The following is a 24,965-nucleotide window of genomic DNA, read 5'->3' as shown; positions in this document are numbered from 1 at the left end:
GTTAGTTCAGGAACTGGGGCTAGGACCCTCATCGGTACAGGGACACCTAAATCCCGTGGTCCAGTTGGATACACACCAGCAACACCCTCCTCGTCAACTTCCTCCACAATCTCCATCAGATTCAGTCCTGCAGCCCAAGTCACCAGCCAGACTGAGTCCTCCTCAATACGGGATTCATCCGAGGAATCCTGCAGCGGTACGCCTACTACTGCCACTGCTGCTGTTGCTGCTGTTAGTCGGTCATCTTCCCAGAGGGGAAGTCGTAAGACCGCTAAGTCTTTCACCAAACAATTGACCGTCCAACAGTCGTTTGCCATGACCACCAAATACGATAGTAGTCACCCTATTGCAAAGCGTATAACTGCGGCTGTAACTGCAATGTTGGTGTTAGACGTGCGCCCGGTGTCCGCCATCAGTGGAGTGGGATTTAGAGGGTTGATGGAGGTATTGTGTCCCCGGTACCAAATCCCCTCGAGATTCCACTTCACTAGGCAGGCGATACCAAAAATGTACAGAGAAGTACGATCAAGTGTCCTCAGTGCTCTTAAAAATGCGGTTGTACCCACTGTCCACTTAACCACGGACATGTGGACAAGTGGTTCTGGGCAAACGAAGGACTATATGACTGTGACAGCCCACTGGGTAGATGCATCCCCTTCCGCAGCAACAGCAACAGCTGCATCAGTAGCAGCATCTACAAAATGGCTGCTCATGCAAAGGCAGGCAACATTGTGCATTACAGGCTTTAATAAGAGGCACAATGCTGACAACATATTAGAGAAAATGAGGGAAATTATCTCCCAGTGGCTTACCCCACTTAGACTCTCATGGGGATTTGTGGTGTCAGACAATGCCAGTAACATTGTGCGGGCATTAAATATGGGCAATTTCCAGCACGTCCCATGTTTTGCCCACACCATTAATTTGGTGGTGCAGCATTACCTCAAGAGTGACAGGGGTGTGCAGGAGATGCTTGCGGTGGCCCGCAAAATTGCTGGACACTTTCGGCATTCAGCCAGTGCCTACCGCAGACTAGAGGCACATCAAAAAAGCTTGAACCTGCCCTGCCATCACCTCAAACAAGAGGTTGTGACGCGCTGGAGCTCCACCCTCTATATGCTGCAGAGGATGGAGGAGCAGCAAAAGGCCATTCAGGCCTACACAGCCACCTACGACATAGGCAAAGGAGTGGGGATGCGCCTGAGTCAAGCGCAGTGGAGACTGATTTCCGTGTTGTGCAAGGTTCTGCAGCCATTTGAACTTGCCACACGAGAAGTCAGTTCCGACACTGCCAGCTTGAGTCAGGTCATTCCCCTGATCAGGCTGTTGCAGAAGCAGCTGGAGAAAGTGAGGGAGGAGCTGGTAAGCCATTGCGATTACAGCAAGCATGTAGCTCTTGTGGATGTAGCCCTTCGTACGCTTTGCCAGGATCCGAGGGTGGTCACTCTTTTAAAGTCAGAGGAATACATTCTGGCCACCGTGCTCGATCCTCGGTTTAAAGCGTATGTTGTGTCTCTGTTTCCGGCGGACACAAATCTACAGCGGTGCAAAGACCTGCTGGTCAGGAGATTGTCCTCTGAAGAGGACCGTGACATGCCAACAGCTCCACCCTCATTTTCTTCCACATCTATGGCTGCGAGGAAAAAGCTCAGTTTTCCCAAAAGAGGCACTGGCGGGGATGCTGATAACATCTGGTCCGGACTGAAGGACCTGCCAACTATTGCAGACATGTCTACTCTCGCTGCATTGGATGCTGTCACAATAGAAAAAATTGTGGATGATTACTTTGCTGACACCATCCAAGTAGACATGTCAGACAGTCCATATTGTTACTGGCAGGAAAAAAAGGCAGTTTGGAAGCCCCTGTACAAACTGGCTCTATTTTACCTGAGTTGTCCCCCCTCCAGTGTGTACTCGGAAAGAGTTTTTAGTGCAGCGGGGAACCTGGTCAGTGAGCGGCGAAGGAGGTTGCTTCCTCACAACGTTGAAAAAATGATGTTTATAAAAATGAATAATCAATTCCTCAATGAAGTACAGCACTGCCCTCCAGATACTACAGAGGGACCTGTGGTTGTGGAGTCCAGCGGGGACGAATTGATAATGTGTGATGAGGAGGAAGTACACACTGTAGGGGGAGAGGAATCAGAGGTTGAGGATGAGGACGACATCTTGCCTCAGTAGAGCCTGTTTAGTCTGTACAGGGAGAGATGAATAGCTTTTTTGGTGTGGGGGCCCAAACAAACCAATCATTTCAGCCAAAGTTGTTTGGTAGGCCCTGTCGCTGAAATGATTGGTTTGTTAAAGTGTGCATGTCCTATTTCAACAACAGACCTCTCAACTGCAGCTCATCCCTCCTCTGCGGGGATAATGTCTCCTGTGCTCTGACACGTCACTCTGTGTACTCTCAGCCTCAGGATCTGACACTACAGCTACCATGCCTCTTGTAGCAGCCCTCACTCCAGGGCCTCTTCCATGTGCAGTGTCCCCCTCTCTCTTGGGTTCACTATAGTGGCATGGAGTTCTCCCCCTCATCCAGGGCACACATTCCTTGCCCTGGCTCAGTCACCACGCTCAGACTTCCAGGCAATGCTGGGGGAGCCTGGGAGCTTCCACCCCAGGTCCCCAGCTACAACTCTCCTCTCCTGTGTCTTCTCTCTCTTTCTGACACTTTAAAGATCGTGCCTTTAAATGAAAAAGTCAGTCTTCATTGCACGACTATGTGCAAGTGCAACAGGGACATTTTTTTTGGGTTTACAAAGTCAAACAATAACACTACGACCCTGTCTGTCTGGGGTCTGTCAATGACGAATTGTCTGGAGCATGTTTTGAGGGAGGTATTGTGGCCCCGGTATCAAATTGGGTACCGGGGCCACCCCACTATGCAGTCCAGATACTTGTTTGGTGGAATTCCGACACGTGGAGGGTTTTTTAATTATATTGTGGCCTCGGTACCAAATTGTGTACCGGGGCCACCACACTACGCAGTCAAGATACTTGTTTGGTGGAATTCAGACCAGTTGAGGGTTTTATTATTATATTGTGTGGACCACTCTATCTATACCACACTACAACTCTATACCACTCTATTTCCTACTTTAATTCTATTTAATTCTATTTCCTACTTTAATTCTATTACTAATTAATTAACATAAAGAGGAACAAAAAAAAACCAATTTTACCAAAAGTATAATATGACTTAGACTTACAAACACTACACTTGAAAGATCGTGCCTTTAAATGAAAAAGTAAGTCTTCATTGCACGACTATGTGCAACAGGGACAGTTTTTTTCTTTACAAAGTCAACTAATAACACTTGGACCCTGTCTGTCTTTAACATACTTGATGGGATCTCAATGACGAATTGTCTGTAGCATGTTTGGAGGATGTGGCCCCGGTATCAAGTTGGGTACCGGGGCCACCCCACTACGCAGTCCAGATACTTGTTTGGTGGAATTCTGACACGTGGAGGGTGTATTTATTTTATTGTGGCCCCGGTATCAAATTGGGTACCGGGGCCACCCCACTACGCAGTCCAGATACTTGTTTGGTGGAATTCTGACACGTGGAGGGTGTATTTATTTTATTGTGGCCCCGGTATCAAGTTGGGTACCGGGGCCACCCCACTACGCAGTCCAGATACTTGTTTGGTGGAATTCTGACACGTGGAGGGTTTTTTAATTATATTGTGGCCTCGGTACCAAATTGTGTACCGGGGCCACCACACTACGCAGTCAAGATAGATAGATGCGTATCATAGATAAAGTACATTCAGTGGTGTGGGGCAAATTGAAAAATATTCAAAATGCACTGACATTATCAAAAACAAGAGGTTGTCACACGCTAAAACTCCAACATGTATATGATGGAGAGGATGGAGGAGCAGCCGTATGTGTAGTGTAATGCAGACCTGTTGAAGGTTTTTTATATATTTTATTGTGGTGCCCAGTGCCCACTCCTCTAGGCAGTCCAGGTACATTTATTGGTGCGATTCATAAAAGTTCAGGGTTTTTAATATATCTTGTGGTGACCCACTCCTCTACGCAGTCCAGGTACATTTATTGGTGCGATTCATAAAAGTTCAGGGTTTTTAATATATTGTGGTGACCCACTCCTCTACGCAGTCCAGGTACATTTATTGGTGCGATTCATAAAAGTTCAGGGTTTTTAATATATTGTGGTGACCCACTCCTCTACGCAGTCCAGGTACATTTATTGGTGCGATTCATAAAAGTTCAGGGTTTTTAATATATTGTGGTGACCCACTCCTCTACGCAGTCCAGGTACATTTATTGGTGCGAATCAAACAAAGTTGGTGGTTTTCTTATTATATATATTGTGGTGACCCACTCCTCTACGCAGTCCAGGTACATTTATTGGTGCGATTCATAAAAGTTCAGGGTTTTTAAGATATTGTGGTGACCCACTCCTCTACGCAGTCCAGGTACAATTATTGGTGCGAATCATAAAAGTTCAGGGTTTTTAATATATTGTGGTGACCCACTCCTCTACGCAGTCCAGGTACATTTATTGGTGCGAATCAAACAAGTTGATGGTTTTCTTATTATATATATTGTGGTGACCCACTCCTCTACGCAGTCCAGGTACATTTATTGGTGCGATTCATAAAAGTTCAGGGTTTTTAATATATTGTGGTGACCCACTCCTCTACGCAGTCCAGGTACATTTATTGGTGCGAATCAAACAAGTTGGTGGTTTTCTTATTATATATATTGTGGTGACCCACTCCTCTACGCAGTCCAGGTACATTTATTGGTGCGATTCATAAAAGTTCAGGGTTTTTAATATATTGTGGTGACCCACTCCTCTACGCAGTCCAGGTACATTTATTGGTGCGAATCAAACTAGTTGATGGTTTTCTTATTATATATATTGTGGTGACCCACTCCTCTACGCAGTCCAGGTACATTTATTGGTGCGATTCATAAAAGTTCAGGGTTTTTAATATATTGTGGTGACCCACTCCTCTACGCAGTCCAGGTACATTTATTGGTGCGAATCAAACTAGTTGATGGTTTTCTTATTATATATATTGTGGTGACCCACTCCTCTACGCAGTCCAGGTACAATTATTGGTGCGAATCATAAAAGTTCAGGGTTTTTAAGATATTGTGGTGACCCACTCTTCTACGCAGTCCAGAAAGATACCTTTTTGCAACGTTTTGGACTAATAACTATATTGTGAGGTGTTCAGAATACACTGTAAATTAGTGGAAATGCTTGTTATTGAATGTTATTGAGGTTAATAATAGCCTAGGAGTGAAAATAAGCCCAAAAACTTGAAATTTTTAAACTTTTTATGTTTTTTTCAAAAAAAATCCGAATCCAATACCTTAAATCCGAACCGAGACCTTTCGTCAAGTGTTTTGCGAGACAAATCCGAACCTCAAAAATAACGAAAATCCGGATCCAAAACACAAAACACGAGACCTCAAAAGTCGCCGGTGCACATCCCTAGATCAAACCCACAAACAACTTTAAGCTATTCAGATGGATAGCAAATAATTGTATATAACCTGCCTAAAGTGAAATATTGTCCACAAAATAAAGTGGCTACCTCCAAACTGTATGTCACAACTGAGTATAGCGTACCTGCTATTGTTGGCACTACTCGAAGGAAGGTGCGGAGTCTAACGTGCCCCTGGGACCCTCGCAAGCAGGTATGGACTCAGCTGCAGGAAACACGCAGGTCGCGGTCCTTCCACGAGTCAGATAGCGAAGCACGAGAGGATTGTCAGACAGGCCAGTTCGGCAACGGTGAGGACTAGGCAGGTACACAAGGAGAATCCAAAGGGGTGGCGAGACAAGCCAGGTCGGTAATGTTCTGGCAGCGCGGTACAAAAGGGAGATCCAAAAGGGGTAGTCAAGGCAATCCAGGTCACAAGGATTACAGGCAGGCAGGCAGAAATCAGGAGACAAGCAATACACTGAGCAATGCTGAAGACAGGGTAGAGACCTGAAACTCTGGCACTCGAGGGGAGCACTAGGAAGGCTTAAATAGTCCTATTGGTCAATGGGAACTCAGCGCTGTGCGCTGTCATGATTAGCGCCTAGCATAGCGTCCCGTTGCTAAGCAACGGGAACGCTTCGTGGTGCAGTAGCCGTCGGCCGGAAGTGACAGCGGATGCAGGCGGCCGTCCCGGAGATCACGGGCGGCGCCTGACACTGTTCTGGTATCTAAATCAAGAGGATATTTCAGCAATATAACAGTGAAGATCGTATAGCTCTATGCACGATCTACTTGGATATAGCAGGCAGATCAATCCCCATCAGCCCGCTGGCATCACCAGAAGTAACATTTGCTAAAGAATAATAATAATGATGTGGTGTGGAATGTGAGATAGAAAATCCACTTCTTGTTGAACACGGCCAGCCCAGATTAATGCAAAATGGTGTAATTTTTCTAATATCATTTGTTTTGCAATTGTATTCTTGAGAACAGCAGCATTAGGTTTCAATCAATAGTTCAATAAAATGAAATGTATTTAGCAACTAAAATCGCTTTGATAACTAATGGCCTAGTATAGGCCTGGCCAACCTGTGGCTCTCCAAGTGTTGTGTTGTGTTGCGTAGTATGAGGTACTGGCTACTCAGCAAAATGAGAAAATAGTAAATGCTGTGGTAGTTATGTAGTGTCCTGATATATTATCACTTAATTTAAGCACAAACTTTATTCAATATTTTTTTTCAAACTCTAGCAACAACTATAAAACATATGCCCAGACCCTCATTTCACACATTAACTACAGGGGGACCATTCAATTAGTAGCGAGGTGCCGCAGGAGATCAAAACATCAAAATTTTGGGTTCATCGCCAGGAAAATCCCCAGACCTTAATCCCATTGAGAACTTGTGGTCAATCCTCAAGAGGTAGGTGGACAAACAAAAACCCACAAATTCTGACAAACTCCAAGCATTGATTAGGCAAGAATGGGCGGCCATCAGTCAGTATGTGACCCAGAAGTTGATTGACAGCATGCCAGGGTGAATTGCAGAGGTCTTCAAAAAGAAGTGTCAACACTGCAAATATTGACTCTTTGCATAAACTTAATATAATTGTCATTAAAAGCCTAGAAGAAGAAAAAAGTAAACTTGCTAATATGACTTAAATGTCTTTGAGTATAGTAGTAAATGAAGAAAAGGCCTTCTATTCTGCAATATTTCTCAATTATACAGAATCAGGATAATTAGTCTATTGCATTATATTTACTATTTGTAGACAGAATGGTCAAAGGAAAAAAAAGTATTTTAAAAATAGATGTCTTTTGTTGAAGAACTGCTGTGTATCCATGTATCATGGAATTTTGTTCAGAAACATCACAACAACATCATAAGGATTTTCAATGTTTTCATGGTCTACCCTATAAATTTACTGACAATAAGCCACCTACCTCTTCCTTTTGCCCAAGTGTATGTTCGGTTTATTGTCCTCGAGTCTTGAATTTGAGGTTCAGCTTGCGCGTGCCTGAGGTGAAGTTCATTTGTTTTATTTGACACTTTTAATGGCAAAATATATTTTGGGATACCTTTGTAAAACCAAGCTCCTGATCTTTTCCAGACCTGTAGAAAGATATAAAAGGAAAAAAAAAGTGTTTTGCTATTAAAAAAAGCTGTTAAAATAATAATATAATAATAAAATAAAATAATAACAACAAATAATTGACATGTAACTGCCAGCACTGCATTAATGTGTTATAAATTATTTTATTTTTTTTAATCGGTTGTTGTTTCAAAACAGAAAATTAGTTTTGTTATTAAATAGTTAATTCCTCTTTTGAAATCTACAGTGATATATTCATTTTAAGTTGTTGCGATGCCTGAAAGCCACTACCAGCAGGTTTGAGTCAAAGGAAAAGGATAATCAACTAAAATATTATACTATATATAAAAAATAATATCTGTAATAAATGTTGGTGGTTTTTTGCTTATTACATATGAACTTGGAAAGTTAATTTATGGTAACAAAAAGGCAATTTTAAATTTTGACATAATGAAAATAAATGACAATGGATATCATGACATTACTACAACTTTTACTGTTCATGTCCACTGCTCCTCACTCTCAAAAACATAAGGAAATGTGACATTAAGAGTAATTACAAGCTGTTGCAGACTGTTGTTTGCCAAAGAACATAAAGCATAATTACACATATTAGACAGTCTGTCAGTTTTGAGAAACATAACAGGCACAGTTTATGCAGGTTCACAGCTGGGAAGAGAGGAATCAAATCTCCAACGTTCACAATCTTAGTCAAGGCAAGGGAAATAACATTTCCCAGCATAATACTCTCTGTACCTGTTGCATCTTTAGTCCTCTAAGTAGCTTATGGAATGACGCTCTTCTGATTGAAAACACACAGCATTCTCAATTTGGAACCTAATAACCAATTTGCTGCATTTTTACTGAACCAAGATGATAGTGGCAAATTATATATTATTATAGTCAAGAAAAATTTGAACACGCTGAAAGCTGGTAAATTGGGATTCTGCATTGCTAAAAAAATATCTTTAACACAAAGATTGAAAAAAAATCGAGTCAAATGTTATACTGTATTGAAATAAAATCGACATGTTTCAAGCACTGTTGTCAATACTACAATCGGGACTTTAATTGTGCTGGAACACACAAACGCAGTTTCAGCACACTTCTTTTGGCACCATAACCTTAAAATGTTTAAATGTCCTCCCAACATGTCTCAGAAAATCATCATCAACATTTATTTTTATAGTGCCAGGAAATTCTGTATTGGGGACAAACATAGCAATAAACAATACTGGGTAACACAGAGAGGTAAGAAAGCCCTGCACGCAAGCTTACAGTCTATGGGACAATGGGAGTTGGATACATGAGGTTAAGACTACATATTGCATTTCGGTCCAGCCACATTGCAAAGGTAAAAAGTGATTCGTATTTTATATGATCCAGTAACAGCAATGTTAGTCAGGGGGCCAGAGGGTTGTTGTCTTGTGTGACAACGTGTGTGACAACGTGTGCAAAGGGTGGTAATAGGATAACCTAGTGAGGTTAAGATGGTGGTTGAGGAATATTATATGCTTGCCTGAAAAGGTGAGTTTTCAGAGAAAGCTTGAAGGTTTGTAGGCCACAAGAAAGTCTTATTCTGCGAGGGGGGAATGCCATAGTTTTTGGAGCTTGAAAAAAGCCCTGTAATGGGAATGGGAGCATGTAATGAGAGACTCAGATCTTGTACAGAACGGAATTGTCGAGTTGGCAGATATTTTTAGTTAGAAGATGTATGTTGGTGCAATTTTGCTAATGGTCTTGCAGGTTAGTACAAGTATCTTATATTGGATTCAGTAAAAAACAGGCAACCAATGTAGAGACTGACAGAGTGGTTCAGCAGATTAAGAACAATTTGCAAGAAAAATCAATCTAGCAACTGCGTGCAAAATAGATTGTAGGTGGTAAATGTATCAATCTGCAGTTTTTGCAAATTGTCAATATTCGGCGACTCTGCAGTGCAAATTTAAAATGGCAATGTCTTTAAAGGCAAAACTTGCCTTTAAAGACATTACCACTTTAAATTTGCCCTGCAAAGTCGCCGAATATCGGCGACTTGCAAACAGCGCAGATTGATACATTTACCCCTAGGAGTGAGAATCTGTTTCAGGGAAGACCAGTAAGGAGGGAATTGCAATAGTCAATGTGGGAGATGATGAGCGCATGAATCAAAGCTTTTGCATGTTTTGTTTGAGATATGTACATATTCTGGAAATGTTTTTTAAATGTATGCAACATGATTTATATATAGAGTCGATGTGGGGAACAGAAAATAGTTCTGAGACCAGGTTCACACCTAGGCAGCGAGCTTACGGGGTGGGATTTATGGTCATGTTGTCAACAGAAATAGAAAGGTCAACTTCTGTTGGTGGGTGGGAATATTATGAACTCTGTTTTTGAAAGATTAAGTTTAAATTGGCGAGAGGATATCCAAGATGAAATGGCAGAAAGACATTCTGTAACACAGGACAGCACAGATAGCAAGATATCAGGAGAGGATAGATAAATGTAGGTATCATCCGCATAGAGAGGATACTGAAATCCAAAGGAGCTTATTAGTTTTCCAAGACATGTGATATAGACAGTGAACAGCAGAGGACTTAGTATTGAACCTTGTGGTACTCCAACTGATAAAGGAAGCGGAGCAGAGGTAGATGCAGAGAAATTCACACTGAAAGAGTGATTAGAAAGGTAGGATGAGTATCAGGATAGGACAGTGTCTTGAAGACCTAGGGATTGTAGTTTGTATGAGAAGAGAGTGGTCACCAGTGTCAAATGCAGCAGAGAGATCCAGGATAATTAGAAGAGAGTAATGGTCTTTAGTTTTAGCAGTGATCAAATCATTGACAACCTTAGTCAACGCAGTCTCTGTGGAGTGCTGCAAACAAAAGCCTGATTGAAGAGGATCCAATATGTTGTTTGTGTAAAAGAAGTGTGTGAGGCAAGTGTAGGCATGTCTCCTTAGAAGCTTGGAGGGGTATGGGAGCTGGGAGATGGAATGGTAAAATGGGAGAGTATTTGGGTTAGAATTTTTTGTTTTCAGAATAGGAGTAATCACTGCATACTTGTATAATGATGTGAAGTTACCAGGAGAGAGAGAGATATTACAGATTTTAGTTAGAGGTGGAATGAGCACAGGACACAGGGATCTACCGATTTGTGAGGGTAGAGAATCAAGAGGACAGAAGGTAGAGTAGGAAGACAAGAAGAGAGTAGATACTTTGTCTTCATTTGTGGGATCAAATGAAGAGATGGTGTTAGAGGGTGTTGAGAAGGAATTGAGCCGATTGCTTGTCGAGAAATAGGATACCATTTCTAGTCTGATATTAATAATCTTGTCCTTGAAGTGAAAAACAAGATCCTGGACACTGATAATAGTCGGAAGGTTTGGGGTGGCAGTGTAATGTGATAAAAAGGCATTTGGGGTTAGAACCCTGAGCAAAGATGGGCGATTGGAAGTATGTTTGCTTTGCAGTGTGCAGAGCATTTTTTGGTAGATAGAAGTTTATGTGAAGATATCATTAGAGGTACAAAAATTACACCACTGAAGTTTTCCTTTACGGGAAAGTTTTTGAAGATTTCATGTTACTTTAGTGTACCAAGGCTGACATTGAAGTTGACGTGGAAAATGAATATTCGCTTGAGCCACTTGATCAAGGGCTGTTTCTAGGTTTTGATGAGGTTGTCACAGTGTGTTTCTGGCTGAAGGTCACCTGCAGGTATTAGCGCTGCTACACAAGGAGACGCGGAGTCTAACACACCACTGGTCTTAGCCAGGGACCCCCACAAGGGAGTTTGGGATTCGCTGCAAGTGGCATGCAGGTCATGGTCCTCCAAGGAAGCTACCAGCGGGGTGAGCCATGATCAATCGTAGTCGTACAGGCAGAGTTGTACCCGTGCGGTAAAGCGAGGTACAGAGGATTAGACAAAGCTAACTCAGGAAGACAGGGGTCAAAACCAGGCAACAGGGAAAAGACCAGAGGGAGATACAATGCAATGTCAGGACTAGCCCATTCGGTACACAGAAGATCAGCCAGGAGACCGTAATGGATACAGCAGTGCTGGAGCATAGGGAGACCTAGATACTCTGGCACCTTAATGGTGCCAGAGTCTCCCTGATATAGAAGCTACTGAGATTTCATTGATGGACAGGGGAATTGGTGGTCAGACAGGAAGCCGAGGAGCGCGTCCCGTTGCCGAAGCAATGGCCGCGCATACCCCCTAGGTCCGGCCAGAGGAAGCCTCCCGTTGCCTAGCAACGGGAGAAGCAGGGAGGAGAGAGCGGTGTCTTTCCCCAGCAAGAGAGGAGAATCAGGGATGGCGCCTGACAGAGGTGCTGCCATATCAGGGGAGGAGAACACAGAGACTGGGGAGAGAAGGTGTTGGAGAGAGGTGGAAATCTGTTGAAAATTAATAGGAGGGAATTCAATTGATTGTGTTGCTAGTGAGAACAAAGCGGTCTGCGCACTATTACCGGTAGTACAGTAATTTTGTTGCAGATTTTTGCTCGTGGCTTACAGAGCTCTCACAAACAACGCGGTCAATTGAATTCCTCACATAGAGTTAAGATTTCTATGGGTATGAAGAAGCTTGGTAGAGTTTAATAAAGTGATGAGCCGAGATGGGGAAAGGATTGTTAAGGAAATCAGAAACTGACCATAGTCTAGAGAAAACAAGATCCAGGCAATGGTCATCCCAATAAGTAGAGGATTCTAGCCACTGGGAGAGGCCAAGGGAGGAGGTTATAGAGAGTATCTTGGAAGCAGCATTGGAACATGGATTAGCAATGTGGGTGTTGAAATCACCCAGGATGATGGTGAGGGTGTTGGACGATAAGAAGTGAGGGAGCCATGCAGAGAAATGTTCAAGAAACTGTTGGTGCGCTCCTGGGGAGTGGGGGGTGATAAATCACAGCAACACAAATAGAGAATGGATTAAAAATCTGAAATCCAAACAGCATATACTTCAAAAGATGTGAACGAGAGTGATGGCACATTTAGTAAAACTGTAAATATGCACTGTGGGGAGAGAAGTAGTCCAATCCCACCTTCTTGTCTGCCTCCAGGTCTGAAGGTATGGGTGAAATAGACACCACATGTGAAAGGGCTCTAGGTGAGGCAGTGTCTATTTGTGTAAGCCAGGTTTCAGTTATTGCCAAAAGGTTGAGATTGTTTGAGAGGAAGAGGTCGTGTATGAAAGCAAGTTTGTTAGAAACTGAGCATACATTCCAATGGGCACATTTAAAGCATTTTGGAAGAGATTGGAGACAGGTGATGTGTTTGAGGTTTGCTGGATTTTGGTAGTGCTCTGATATATATGCACTGGAGGAGTGTGGGGGACCTAGATTAGATGATATATCACCAGCTATTAGAAGCAGAGAGATAGAAAGATAGGTAAGATGTTTGTAAAGCGTGTGAGCTTTTATATTTTGGAGACAGGATGAGGCTGTTTTAGTTCGTAAATATATACAAAACAAAAGTTCATGAGTGTTAACTAGAGGTTAGTGGAGTAATGAAGTGGCGATATGGACAAATGTTTGTTGTGCAGGAAGGGTTTGAGTTCCACTTTTTATCACAGTTTATTTTATTATCTTTTTATTTTATATCTACAAAGTAAGCACTGACAACAGTTTATAGAATGAGCCATTCCTAGGACATCAGAAATTAATTTTGGGCCCTGGTGTGACCACTTCTTAGGAGAAGCCGGTAATGCATGCATGCTGTGTCGGTGTGATCATACAGACAGTTCTCTAAGCAAAATCCAGCTTAGCAAACAACCTTGAAGGGGTGTGCCTACTTGGACCAATAGGAAGCTATTGATCCATAAAGTTACTTTACTCCATCCATACTCTGGCTAAGACTGGGTCCGTGGATGGGGAGCCCAAGCTAAACCCTGGCTCTTTGTAGCCATCCATCTAGTGTTGCCCAGCAGTACCCCCAGGTTGAGCTGGTTTTAGGGAAAGTCAGACTGTATTTGCTTGGATTCCATCAGCAGTGGGACCAACATTTGCCCTGGTGACAGTGCAAGTTTCATAGTATAAATATATTTGCCCATTTATGATATGGTTTTCTCTGTTTGCTTTCTTATTTTCTTTAATGCCAATATTTTATTTTTGACAAGTATCAAAGTCAAATGCTGAAAGCCCAAGCTATAATTTTGCCTTGGTCTAACAATTTTCTAGCTCAATCTCAGATCTCTTTTACACCCATTCAGGAAACATATTGATTTATAAAATATCTGCTGGTCTGTGTAATGCTATAATCTGTTGAGCATAATGATAAATGCTTATTTAATACTAACCGCCAGTACTTACTAACATAGTTAATGTCGCTTTGGTCTAATCCCCTATATACTGATGAAAAACTTGCTCAACCTTGACAACGATCAATTTTTTAACTCTCTAATCTGTTTATCTCACCATAATATGCGTTTCTTCACATTATCTACTTGCCCACCCTCATTTCCCAAGCAGGCATCCGAATAAAAATAAACAAATGGGTTAACATGATATAAGTAATCTACTGCCAGTAATACTCTATACTCCACCATCCTTTCCCTGGCATGCCTTAACCTGGCTACCTCAATGTACAACACATATCTCAAATCTAACTTTGATCAGCAGGTTGTTGTTACATCCTAGAAAACACCCCTCCCTGTTATATAACCGTAACTCAGTATAATATAATTCAGATATTTTTTGGTCTGGGAAAGAATCCATGCTAAATTTTAAACATACTCATCTGATCTTTTCTAAATGATAACATAATTTCCATCAGGTATAGAAGTTTATGAAATCAAGAATAGAAGTCAAGGTAGTACACTTTTGAGCTTTAAAGCCATTTATCTATGTTTACAAAATACCCTTTATTGCTTATAACCAATATATTAACCCCATGATACTGTAACTTGGCTGCAATGATACTTTATTTTTTCTGTCCTGTTAAGAAACTCACCTTTCTAATTCAAATTTTTAAAATGAAAGTTGACTTTTCTAATTTTCATTAAAAGGGTTCTCTGTGAAAATGTCTAATGGAAAATAAATATATAAACTGATCATAACTGTACTGCAATCATACAGGAAATTGTGTGATCAGGGCTACTACTGAAACAATGATGCCAGCAAAGAAATTAAATAGCATAAATACTACACCTTTTGTACCCAAGGTAGGCATTTGTCTTGATATAACCAGACCTTATGCAACCTGAATTGTAATTAAAGTTGTTCTCCTGTAAAACATACTTGCCAACTCTCCCGGAATGTCCGGGAGACTCCCGAAGTTCGGGTCAGTCTCATGGACACCCGGGAGAGCTGGCAAATCTCCCGCATCCCGCTACTGCCGTCCCAAAATGACGCAATACGCGCTCCGCCCCCTCCCGTCATGCCCCTCTCCCGGAAAGAACCTGCTCAAAGTAGGCAAGTATGCTGTAAAAATGTTAACTTAATTGTATATGGCTATCTGTAAGACTGTCTGATACTCTCTATATTTCTACCATTTTCTAATCGGCTACTATTTACAAACTTTGAGGACTATGTTGAGAAAACTTCCTGTCAGCAACCATCTTGGATACAGACTCTTTTCTGCTTAGGCTTTTATAGGTTTAAAATTAAATTTCAAATGATGATTTTAACCAATAATTCAGAGAACAATGAGATATATTACCACAATAGTAATTGTTAGGTATTAGTTAGCGTTGAAGGTAAAGTAGTAATTTCAAGTTACACGTCCCTGTTTAAGGGAAGGGACTTGACTGCTCAAACTTATGAACAAATGCAGGTTTGCACTTAAAGGAGCCTGCAATTCAAATTTACAACTATGTCTTAGTAGTGCATATGTAATTCTGACATACACCATCCATTTTTGCGCTGGAAAACTAAACAAATCTCCTCAGAAGGCTTGAGCTATATATAAAAGAAGTAACATGATTACAGACAGTAACACATTGAATAAATTCATAGACAAAAGAGCTTATACAGACAGTCACACATTGAAAAATCTTAGCTCAATAAGATCATTCCAAGGGCTCAGCAGGCTTAAACCAATTTTCTGTCGGTAGCGCTAGAGTCTATTCAGTCACTTAATCACAGCACCAATCTGTAGAAGCTACCAACTCAAAGGCATGTCAAGTGCTAAAATGGAGGCTCATTACTCAGCTTTAAAAGCATTAATGCTGCGGCGCCTATGTCAAGCTAACACTTAATTGAAAACTGTAGAGCAACTTGATTCCACACAAAAAATTCCCAAATCATTAACAAAATGCTTAATTTCTTACATAGTTTGCAATATTTGAAGTTGTATGAAGAATGTTTAAAACGAAAAATGTAGACCTCACTTTGTACAGTTACATGTGGAGTGCTGATTGACTGCTAGCGGAGAGCTAAGTACCATCGGAAATGGACAGAACAGTATTCAGAATAAAGTTAATAGTACAATTTGTAGGCACAGCTTACTTCATTTTCACAAACCAGTAAGTCCACTGTATTAAACATATATGTGCTGCTTTCGGTTGATAGAAAATAACAAATTAACCTTTATACTACATCATCGTACTTTTTGAAAGTCACAGCGATATAGCTTGCAAAATCTGTGAGCCTGTCAAGAACATGTGCTTTGCCATTAGAGCAATGGGGTTGTGGCATTATATACAAACTCCCTGGTTCAGGGTAGATTGTTTCGCATGCAACCAGAGAAAGCAAGGTAGGAGCTATTTAACCCACTATATTTCAGAAATAGTGATGAGCATGGTTAGATGACACAGAGCTGGTACCATACCCTATACCCCTACATCATATCTTACACACTTACCAAACTGTATTATACTGTCACTTTTCTGACCCACCAGTGACACCACAAATAAAATCAACATGCAAATAAGGAGAAACTAATTTCTAAAAATAATCTGGCCCTATACTGCCCCAGTAACACACAGTCTCCAAGTGCACAAACAGTTCAGTTGGTACCACATTATTCAGATGAATTTGAGAATCAGTACATAGGAACCACCAGGGTACCAAGGTAATTTAAATGTATTAAGAAAAAAAATAAACTTTCTACATATAAAATTAAATGTTTAAATAAATATATATATACACAAGTTAACCCGTGCATGATACTCATGCATTCTAGTCAAATCAAGCTACTTAAGGTGTTAAAAAGGTTCTTGTTATGCATCTGGGCCTAGCCCAGGCCTCCTCAGGGGAAGAGAGTTACTTCCCGACGTAAGCGCCCTTTTTTAACGTGGTTTTGTCCACATGTCACCACCTCATCATTTTTCTCCATCACCTCATCCTTCATCTTCATCGCCACATCCTTCATCAAACTACTTAAGGTGTTAAAAACTCCCCACTGTCACCCCCGGCAACCACCAACCACTCCCAACTGTCACTTCTTCAAGAAATATATAGGTCAGTGTATAACTCTGCCCAGCAGGTGGCGCTGCAGCTTGTTTTTTTTTTTCACACACGCCACTAGGCATTTATATAGTACATATATATATATATATATATATATATATATATATATATATATATATATATATATATATATATATATATATATATATACACACACACACACACACACATACACACACACATATGTTCGGATGAATTATTATATTGCCTTTACTAGAATGTCCCAATATATCAAATTATGCAGAAAATGATTTACAATGTTTTATTATTCTGGTCTCAGGAATACCTTTAGTAGGATCTCACATTAACATTATTTTCTGTCTTTTATGATGCAGTGGAAGGAGAGACTTTCATTGTAGTATCTATACCTCCCGTTACACCAGTGGCAGAAAAGGGAACACATAATGTAGGGGGTGGCTCATTTGACTGTATGTCATTGTATGACAACCAGGGCAACCAAACTAAACAATCTTATTCCACAGAGGACCAGCCATTGCTGAACATTCTAAACTAACGCTGTGTTAGCTTAATAGATGTATGTAATTTAAATAAGAGAAAAATCAGAGCTGGATTGTAGTTTCCCAACATTCATTTAAAAACATAATTGAAAACATTTCAGTCCTTGCTTTCATACCACCAATCATCCTATAGGGAGATGTTGCAAAGCAGACGAAGGCAGATCGTGACAGTACCCCCCCCCCCCTCCCCTTTAAGGGAACTCCAGACACCCAAATTACCAGGACTTGTCAAAAAAGTCATAGTCCAAAATTGGGCATGTAGCTGAAAAGTCCTCGTCCAAGGATGGAAAAGGCACAGAAACTACGTTAGCAGAGAGCTGAGACCCAGAAGAACCGTTTGCCTTCTTTTTTCTTAGGAGTCTTTTTAGGGACACATGGTTGTTCAAACTGAATAGAACATGAAGGCTTGGGCAACTGTAGACAAAGATGGCACAGAAGACATGCAGGGTATGACAAACAAGTGATGGAGTAAATTCCTTGATCACTGCCTCAAAAACAAGCTGCAAATTAGAAAGAATTAATCCCTTAATGAATCAGGCCCACTGGCCCTTATTACACTGATTTTGCCTATCTTATTTTTTATGCGTTTATTAACATGTCAAAAGCACAAAGGAAGCGGATAAGTGTCAATGAGAGTAATTTACACACACACACACACACATACATATTTGGAGAGTGCAGAGTATCCCTGTTTTTTGTCTATACAATGTGGACAACCCCCTCTTGCACCCCAGTCTGTATGTGGAGAGTACAGAGGATCTATGTCTTTTTTTGTTTATACAATGTAAGTCCATCTCTCTTTCACCCCATTCTTTACATTAATTAATTCCAGCATGTGTCAGGTGAGTCTCAGGTCTCCCATGGCTGCTAGTGCTTGGGAAAAACTTGGCTTTAAAAGCTGTGTGCAGGTAAGCTTTTCAGCCCAGATAAAAAGCATAGCATTTGATCATGTTAGGACTGACCAGAATGGGAAGACTTTGGAGTGAGTCCGTCAGCTTAACATATATTGCAATATGTGGTACTAACATTCTCTGTTTTTAAAATAGAAAAGTACTTAGTACAGCACTAAATACGTATTTGGAGAGTGCAGAGTATCCCTGTTTATTGTACACACGTGAGCACTCCAGTCTGTACATGGAGAATACAGAGGAGCTATGTCTTTTTTTTGTTTATATATATATATATGTACTCATACACACACATTTATACACAATATCAATATATATATAATACATAGTGTCATGCTATTATTTAAATATGAAGGACAAAGTATAAAGATAGTCTTGGGTTATACAACACTACGTGGATATACCTATGTATGTCTGAAAATGTTTAATCCTCTTCCAGAAGACAAAGAAAGTTGAAATTTGTCACACTTTAGCGATTAGGTCACAACTGGCAGGATGAATTGGGGCCTACGTACCAGCCTATGGAGCATTCTTTGTTTCCTTATGAGGAAGCACGTGCATTCTTACATTCAGTTGTAAAATGCAGGCAGCTTGAGATTTAAGAGTTTACTAGGCTGATCATCTGACTTACATCATAAGCAGCCTTGTGATATTACAATAGTCAGTTACCAGCTGAATGTGAGCTGTATATAAAACACATTCATGCACACACAAACACAGCAACCATATACACACACACATTGTTAATTTTGTGATTATGTCTGCTGATGTGACATATCGCAGTCTAATTTAGGCTTATTTTAATTCAAAATGTTAAAAATTAAAATTGATGATAACATTAAAATCTGTCACACATTTCACATATGCATGAAACGTCATCATCATGGGAAAACTCCCAAATTGTTAAGACTTGAATAGCGAAATTGAATATTATTATGTTTCTAACACCAAAGAATGACAGCTCCATAGCCATCAATAAGTACCTGCTATGCTATTTCTCTGGTAAAAAGAGAACCTACAAATCAGTGTACAGCTTAATGAATGATCATGTGGAATTCAACTCTTTCAACCCTCCTTGAATGCCTCCTTAAAAACAGGCACTGAAGATTGGTGTCCCTATTAGGTTGCTGCAGAACGTTATGTTGCACAACTCAACTGCAACGGAACCTGACTGCAAGTGCCTTCATATTACACTCATGTCCAGTGACTGCCTCTTTGAGTTCCCCATTAAGTTGTGTTTTTGAAATCACTATAAACAAGGTTCAGGGACAGCCTTTCAAAGTGTCAAGTTGGGGAATCTATGCTTCTCACACAAATAGCTGTATGTCACCTGCTCAAGAGCCAGCAACATGAAGAACCCTCCACATCCTGAGCCCTACCAGAAGATCCCCTAATGTTGGTAACAGGAAGTATTGAAACCAAATATACACTGTAAATGTAGTAATCATTTAAAACAACTAAACAAGAATAACATTATTTTTTGGGATATCCTATGTAAAGAATGGGCATCTTGCTAAATAAAATATAAAATACTTAATTAACATAAATTATATATTAATGGTATGTATGGAATAAGTCTACAAAATGATCACCCAGAGGACAGGAGATAATAGACTAGTAAAGCATAAAAAGATACATATAATAATTTATATAGTAGTATATAGTGGGGGCACTACTATATGGCATAATATGAACTGGAGGCACTACTGTATGGCAAAATATGAACATTTATTTGTTGGTCCCGTTACTATTTCTTAATATCATCATGTTGGCATGATAAAATAAAAAATAATTAAATGTATATAATGTTTTGTTTTTTAGAATAAAAGAACATTACTCATTTGGCAAAAGAAACCAGACCGTTTGTAAATGACAGGTTCTAGTATTTCAAAATCACACTTCAATAATGCCACTATTTTCAGTGTACGTTTATTAAAGTTAGTTGTGATATAAAAATGTGTTTAATGTGAAATAACAGATATAGAGAAAAATATAAATTATATATGGGCAAGTAGTGCATGACAGAATGACTGATTAAGGTTTGGATACTTGTCATAGTGTATTGAATGAATAACTAAAATACTTTGCCAGAAAGAGATCAGCTAATACAGAAAAGAAAATTAAAACTTATATTTTGAATGCAGCCTAGGTTATTTTTATCTGTGTCCCTTCAGCCATCTTGTTATGCCTCTGATCCTTTTGATCTTCTGAAAGTTCATGGCAGGTTTGTTAATTTACTAAGGGAATACAATCTGAATCGCAAATTATGGCTCAAGAAATCACCCAACAGAAATGCCCCAGAAAAGGATCATCAGAGTATGGTCTTATGCTTTGAAGTGGAAAAATCAAAGCTCTGCATGGATAAAGCAATTGATGAAAAAGTGCAACTGTAACAGCATAGGTTAATGGTTATATGTATAGGAGTTTGCTACCAGAAGCTAACCAATATGGATAGCAAAATGTATTTATCTCCAGCATGTAATTAGCAAGTATATAAAAATACAATACTGCAAGTTATCTGCAGCACTTCACATTTTGATATAGTACATAAGAGAAATATTTTAGACTTAACTCTTCCACAGGTTTTCTTTCTAATCATTAACAGATAAATACCGTATTTTTTTTACAGGAGAGCCCCGACACCAAATGTACTTAGAATTAAATTTAAGTATTAGCTACTTGCTAATTCTTTCTGTGTTTTTTCTTACATTTTTATCTTCTGATTAATACTTCAACTAGTATTAATTGGGCATCAATTTCTCATTATGGGGCAGCACTGTGGCACGATGGTTAGCAATGCTGCCTTACAGCACTGGGGCCATGGGTTTTTACTCAGAGAAAGGCCCTATCTGTGTGAAGTTTGTATGTTATCCCTGAATTTATGTGGGTTGTCTCCGGGTGCTTCAGTTCCCTCCCACACTCCAAAGACATACTGGTAGGTTAATTGGCCTCTGACAACAATTAACCACTGGGGCAAGGACTCATGTAAATGATTAAATTTTCACTGTAAAGTGATGCATAATATGTAGGTGCTATATAAATAACTGCAAATAAAGAAAATATATATAGTTTCTAAGCAATTACCTATATTTCAGTCATTAGCCAACTAACACTGGGACTGGATTACTGACTAAACAGTTTAGGCAAGTGCTAGAGGTCCAGACACAAGAAGAATGTAATCGTCTTGACTTCCTTCACCATCTTGTACCCTCCATTCCTATAACAAGGTTTCACTGCACGAGAAATGATCAATACAATCAAAACAATGCAGTAAGTGGGATGAAATTATATTTTCATATATCCCAAATCCTTTTTTCTTGTGATGTGAAATACAGTACATGTTAATTCATAGGCATGTGGTAACTCTTCTGTGACAAGCCCTAACTTTTATACCCAAGCTGAGTGACATCACAAAAACTCTTTATGATGTAATTCAGTCACATAATCAGCCTAGTCACAGCTGTTAAAACTTAACTTGAAAGCTTGCTTGCATTTTACAAGTGAATGGAGCAAACTTCAACTATTATAAACAGGTATAAACCAGCGCTCCAGTGAAAAACTGCAGCTCCCCTTTCCTAAAGGTGCCACCACACCTCAGAAGCAAACACAATATCCTTTTATCCGCTCCTGACTTACCTTTCCATAGCAGGAATATACACATAAGTATACTTCATAGGAAATATTTTGAATGTGTTTTTCTTTATGTTTCTTTTAAGTGATTTTGTTTATCAAATATCCAAGTTTAATAGAAGGTATTATGCCATATCTGTAATTTTCTTAATTTACATATCTGAATATCGAAAGAAGAGAAAATATTTCAAGAAAATAATTTATGCGATATGCTGGATCTTAAGCGTTATTGAGTAAGTACAATACCAAAGGGGATTTTTGGTGGAAGCTCTACGACCTGCTAACCTATTTATGGTGGATAGTTGGTGAACTAATTAATCACAGGCACTATTCATTCTCTAATTGGAGCTACGCAGTACACTTGGGTGTATTTGTTTTAAAGTTAATACATTATATATGTTTTCTCTTTTTTCCTATACTCAAACGGAGCAATTTCACACATTAAAAGAAAAGGAGGGACTCATTTATAAGACGGTGGGATATTGTTATGAAGAACACTTTGTGACAGCGTCACAATTTTCATTTGTATTTATATCGTGGAAATTAAATTATATTGGACAATAACATTTTTATAAATTTTAGCGGATAATCGGAACTTGTGTTGTCAGCAACTATTACTAAGCCAAATACATTTTTTCATAAAATGTATTACTTTAGTTGGATGTTTCTCAAGATAATGCATAATTTAATTTCAGAAATGAGCAAACTTGCATCAATGGAATTAGGTTGAAATTCTGTTATTTGTTTAGAAACGAAAATATTAAGAATGTCAACCCACTCGTGTAATATTTTTATTTATAGCACCTTTTCCAAACTTTGTTGAAAATCTAATATATAGGGCTGATTCCCCATAAGGTAACATTCCATAAAAGTAAAGTAATGGAAGGGATAATGGGGCACATTTATCAATCATCGGCAAAAATTAGAAATAGTTATCAATCCTTATTGCATGGATAAGGATTGAACTATTTCTCAAATTTATGAACAACGGATCACAGAAACAGCAGTTCCGAAAAACTGCTGTTTCTGTGATAAAAATAAATCATACTTACCCCCCTCTTCGGAAGCGCTGTCTCAGGATCTCCTCCAGGTCCTTTTCATCCTTCAATTGCGCATGTACATTTTGAAGAACTGCACATGCGCACAAAGATCCCTGCTCTGTCTTTGCAACTATCGTTGCAGAGAGAGAGCTGTGAGTGACAGGAAGGGATCATGTGATCCCTCCACACATGCGCTGTCCAGCTCTGCTCTTCGGAGCAGAGCTGACAGCATTGGATTTTTTCAATTATGATAATGTACGCCAGCTTGTTAGATGTACGGAACTTCTTAGATTGCGGCTGGAAGCAGTCACCATACTGTTGAATGGTGACTGCTCCCAAAAACGAAGAGGAGTGCAAAGCAGCAGATATCCATGATATCTGCTGCGATGCACCTTTCATAAATATGCGGAGGACACGGAGGGACCTTAATTTCCCGGTAAGAGCACTATTGTGCTTTCTTAAATATGCCCCAATGGGTTTAAAAAACACTTATGAAGTGCTCTTATGTGTCCATTTTATCATATTAATATTGTATATTGACACATGTATCATTACCAAACAGTTTATATATCAAAAGGACCAACTACATACACACACAAGGATCTAAATACAGACAACACTGACGGCATAAGGAATTAGTTTAAAAAGCTAAAGAGCAAGGGAACAGGAGGTTGCTAAGAAAAGAGACAATTTCTCTCTTACATGGAAAGAGTATACAGGAGTACAGTAATACTGATGCCCAAAAATTTCCTCAGGCAGGGAAAGTAACCAGTTGGGCATTGATGGTAAAATAGTAAAATTGTGGAATATGAAAGCCTTGCTGATTGCAAATGAATAGAAAGCTGAATTGTTGCTGAGGAAGCAATAGGGGCACATGTGTTAATAAAGGAAATACAACCTGTTTCAACGTGAAGACTGCTCAGCTCTTTTTAGTGTATTGTTGGGTGAATAAGATTAGGCTAAAAAATTCCAAAATCTTTCTAATCAAATATAAACAAGCAAAAGACAAAAAATAAATAGCATTCTTTACAACACACAATACCGTGAAGCCAATGTTTCTCTTTCTGTTAAAACATTGGCTTCAGTATATTGTGAATTATGGACATTGTCTTTGGTGAAATCAAGGTGCAATTTGTTTAAACAGTAATATCTGCTAAATAGGCTGAGGGCTAGATTTACTAGGATGTGAGTTTGGTGGCGGTTTTAAACAGCCACACATTGCCGGCGGTTAAGTGGTCCAAACTGCCGCATTTACTATAGGGCGGTTTGAGACTGCAATTTAAAATGGCTGGCGATGTGTGGTAGATTAAAAACAGCTAAACCGCCCGCGGTTTGGTTAAAACTGCCATCCAAAGACAGGACAGGATAGTTTTAATACTTGCTTCTGAATGGCTTAATAGCTCAAACATGCTGTTTGATTTATTTTGTCATTCAGAACATAAGAGGAAGCATCATTGACATTTAAATTATTGGGGCGATCAATATTTATTAAGGGGCAAAATTATTGCAGTTTGAGCAATCTTGCTACTCACAACCACCTCTTTTATTTTGTCCACTTGGATGCGGTTTTGCGGTGGTTTACCCCAGCTTAGTAAATCCAGCTGTTTGTATGTTCCACATTGTTGAAATTGGGATGGCTATTTGCAAAGTAATGGTTTTGTAAAATGTCAATTCTGGCTGCTTTAATGGCAGTTTTAACTGCAGAAAACTAGCGGTTTTACCAAACCGCCCTTTAGTAAATCTAGCCCTAAATGTGTACATTCCCTAGCATTGACCTAGGGCTCAAGGGATATCCAAAACTTTAATCATAGATTTAGCATTAGTCAAAAAAACAGCCATGCCTGAATCTTAAATGAAGTCATAACAGAACTCTGATCGTAACTCCTCACATCCTAAACATGTAAAATGTAGAATTTACT

At 39.7% G+C, this 24,965-nt stretch overlaps 1 protein-coding gene across 3 annotated transcripts in view; it reads right to left on the bottom strand.

Annotated features, from left to right (window-relative positions):
- RPH3AL (rabphilin 3A like (without C2 domains)) overlaps positions 1-24,965 on the bottom strand; it is a 260,901-nt gene that overhangs the window by 71,004 nt on the left and 164,932 nt on the right. For all 3 annotated transcript variants that reach the window (XM_075195060.1, XM_075195059.1, XM_075195061.1), the window contains exon 6: positions 7,411-7,579. In XM_075195060.1, coding sequence (XP_075051161.1) covers positions 7,411-7,579 — 169 coding nt within the window. The remainder of the gene's footprint in view (positions 1-7,410; positions 7,580-24,965) is intronic.

The sequence above is a fragment of the Mixophyes fleayi genome, chromosome 2 (assembly GCF_038048845.1).
Source record: "Mixophyes fleayi isolate aMixFle1 chromosome 2, aMixFle1.hap1, whole genome shotgun sequence".
NCBI classification, from domain to species: domain Eukaryota; kingdom Metazoa; phylum Chordata; class Amphibia; order Anura; family Limnodynastidae; genus Mixophyes; species Mixophyes fleayi.
Note: the sequence above shows the minus strand (reverse complement) of the source record. Positions and strands in the feature narration are given on the sequence as shown.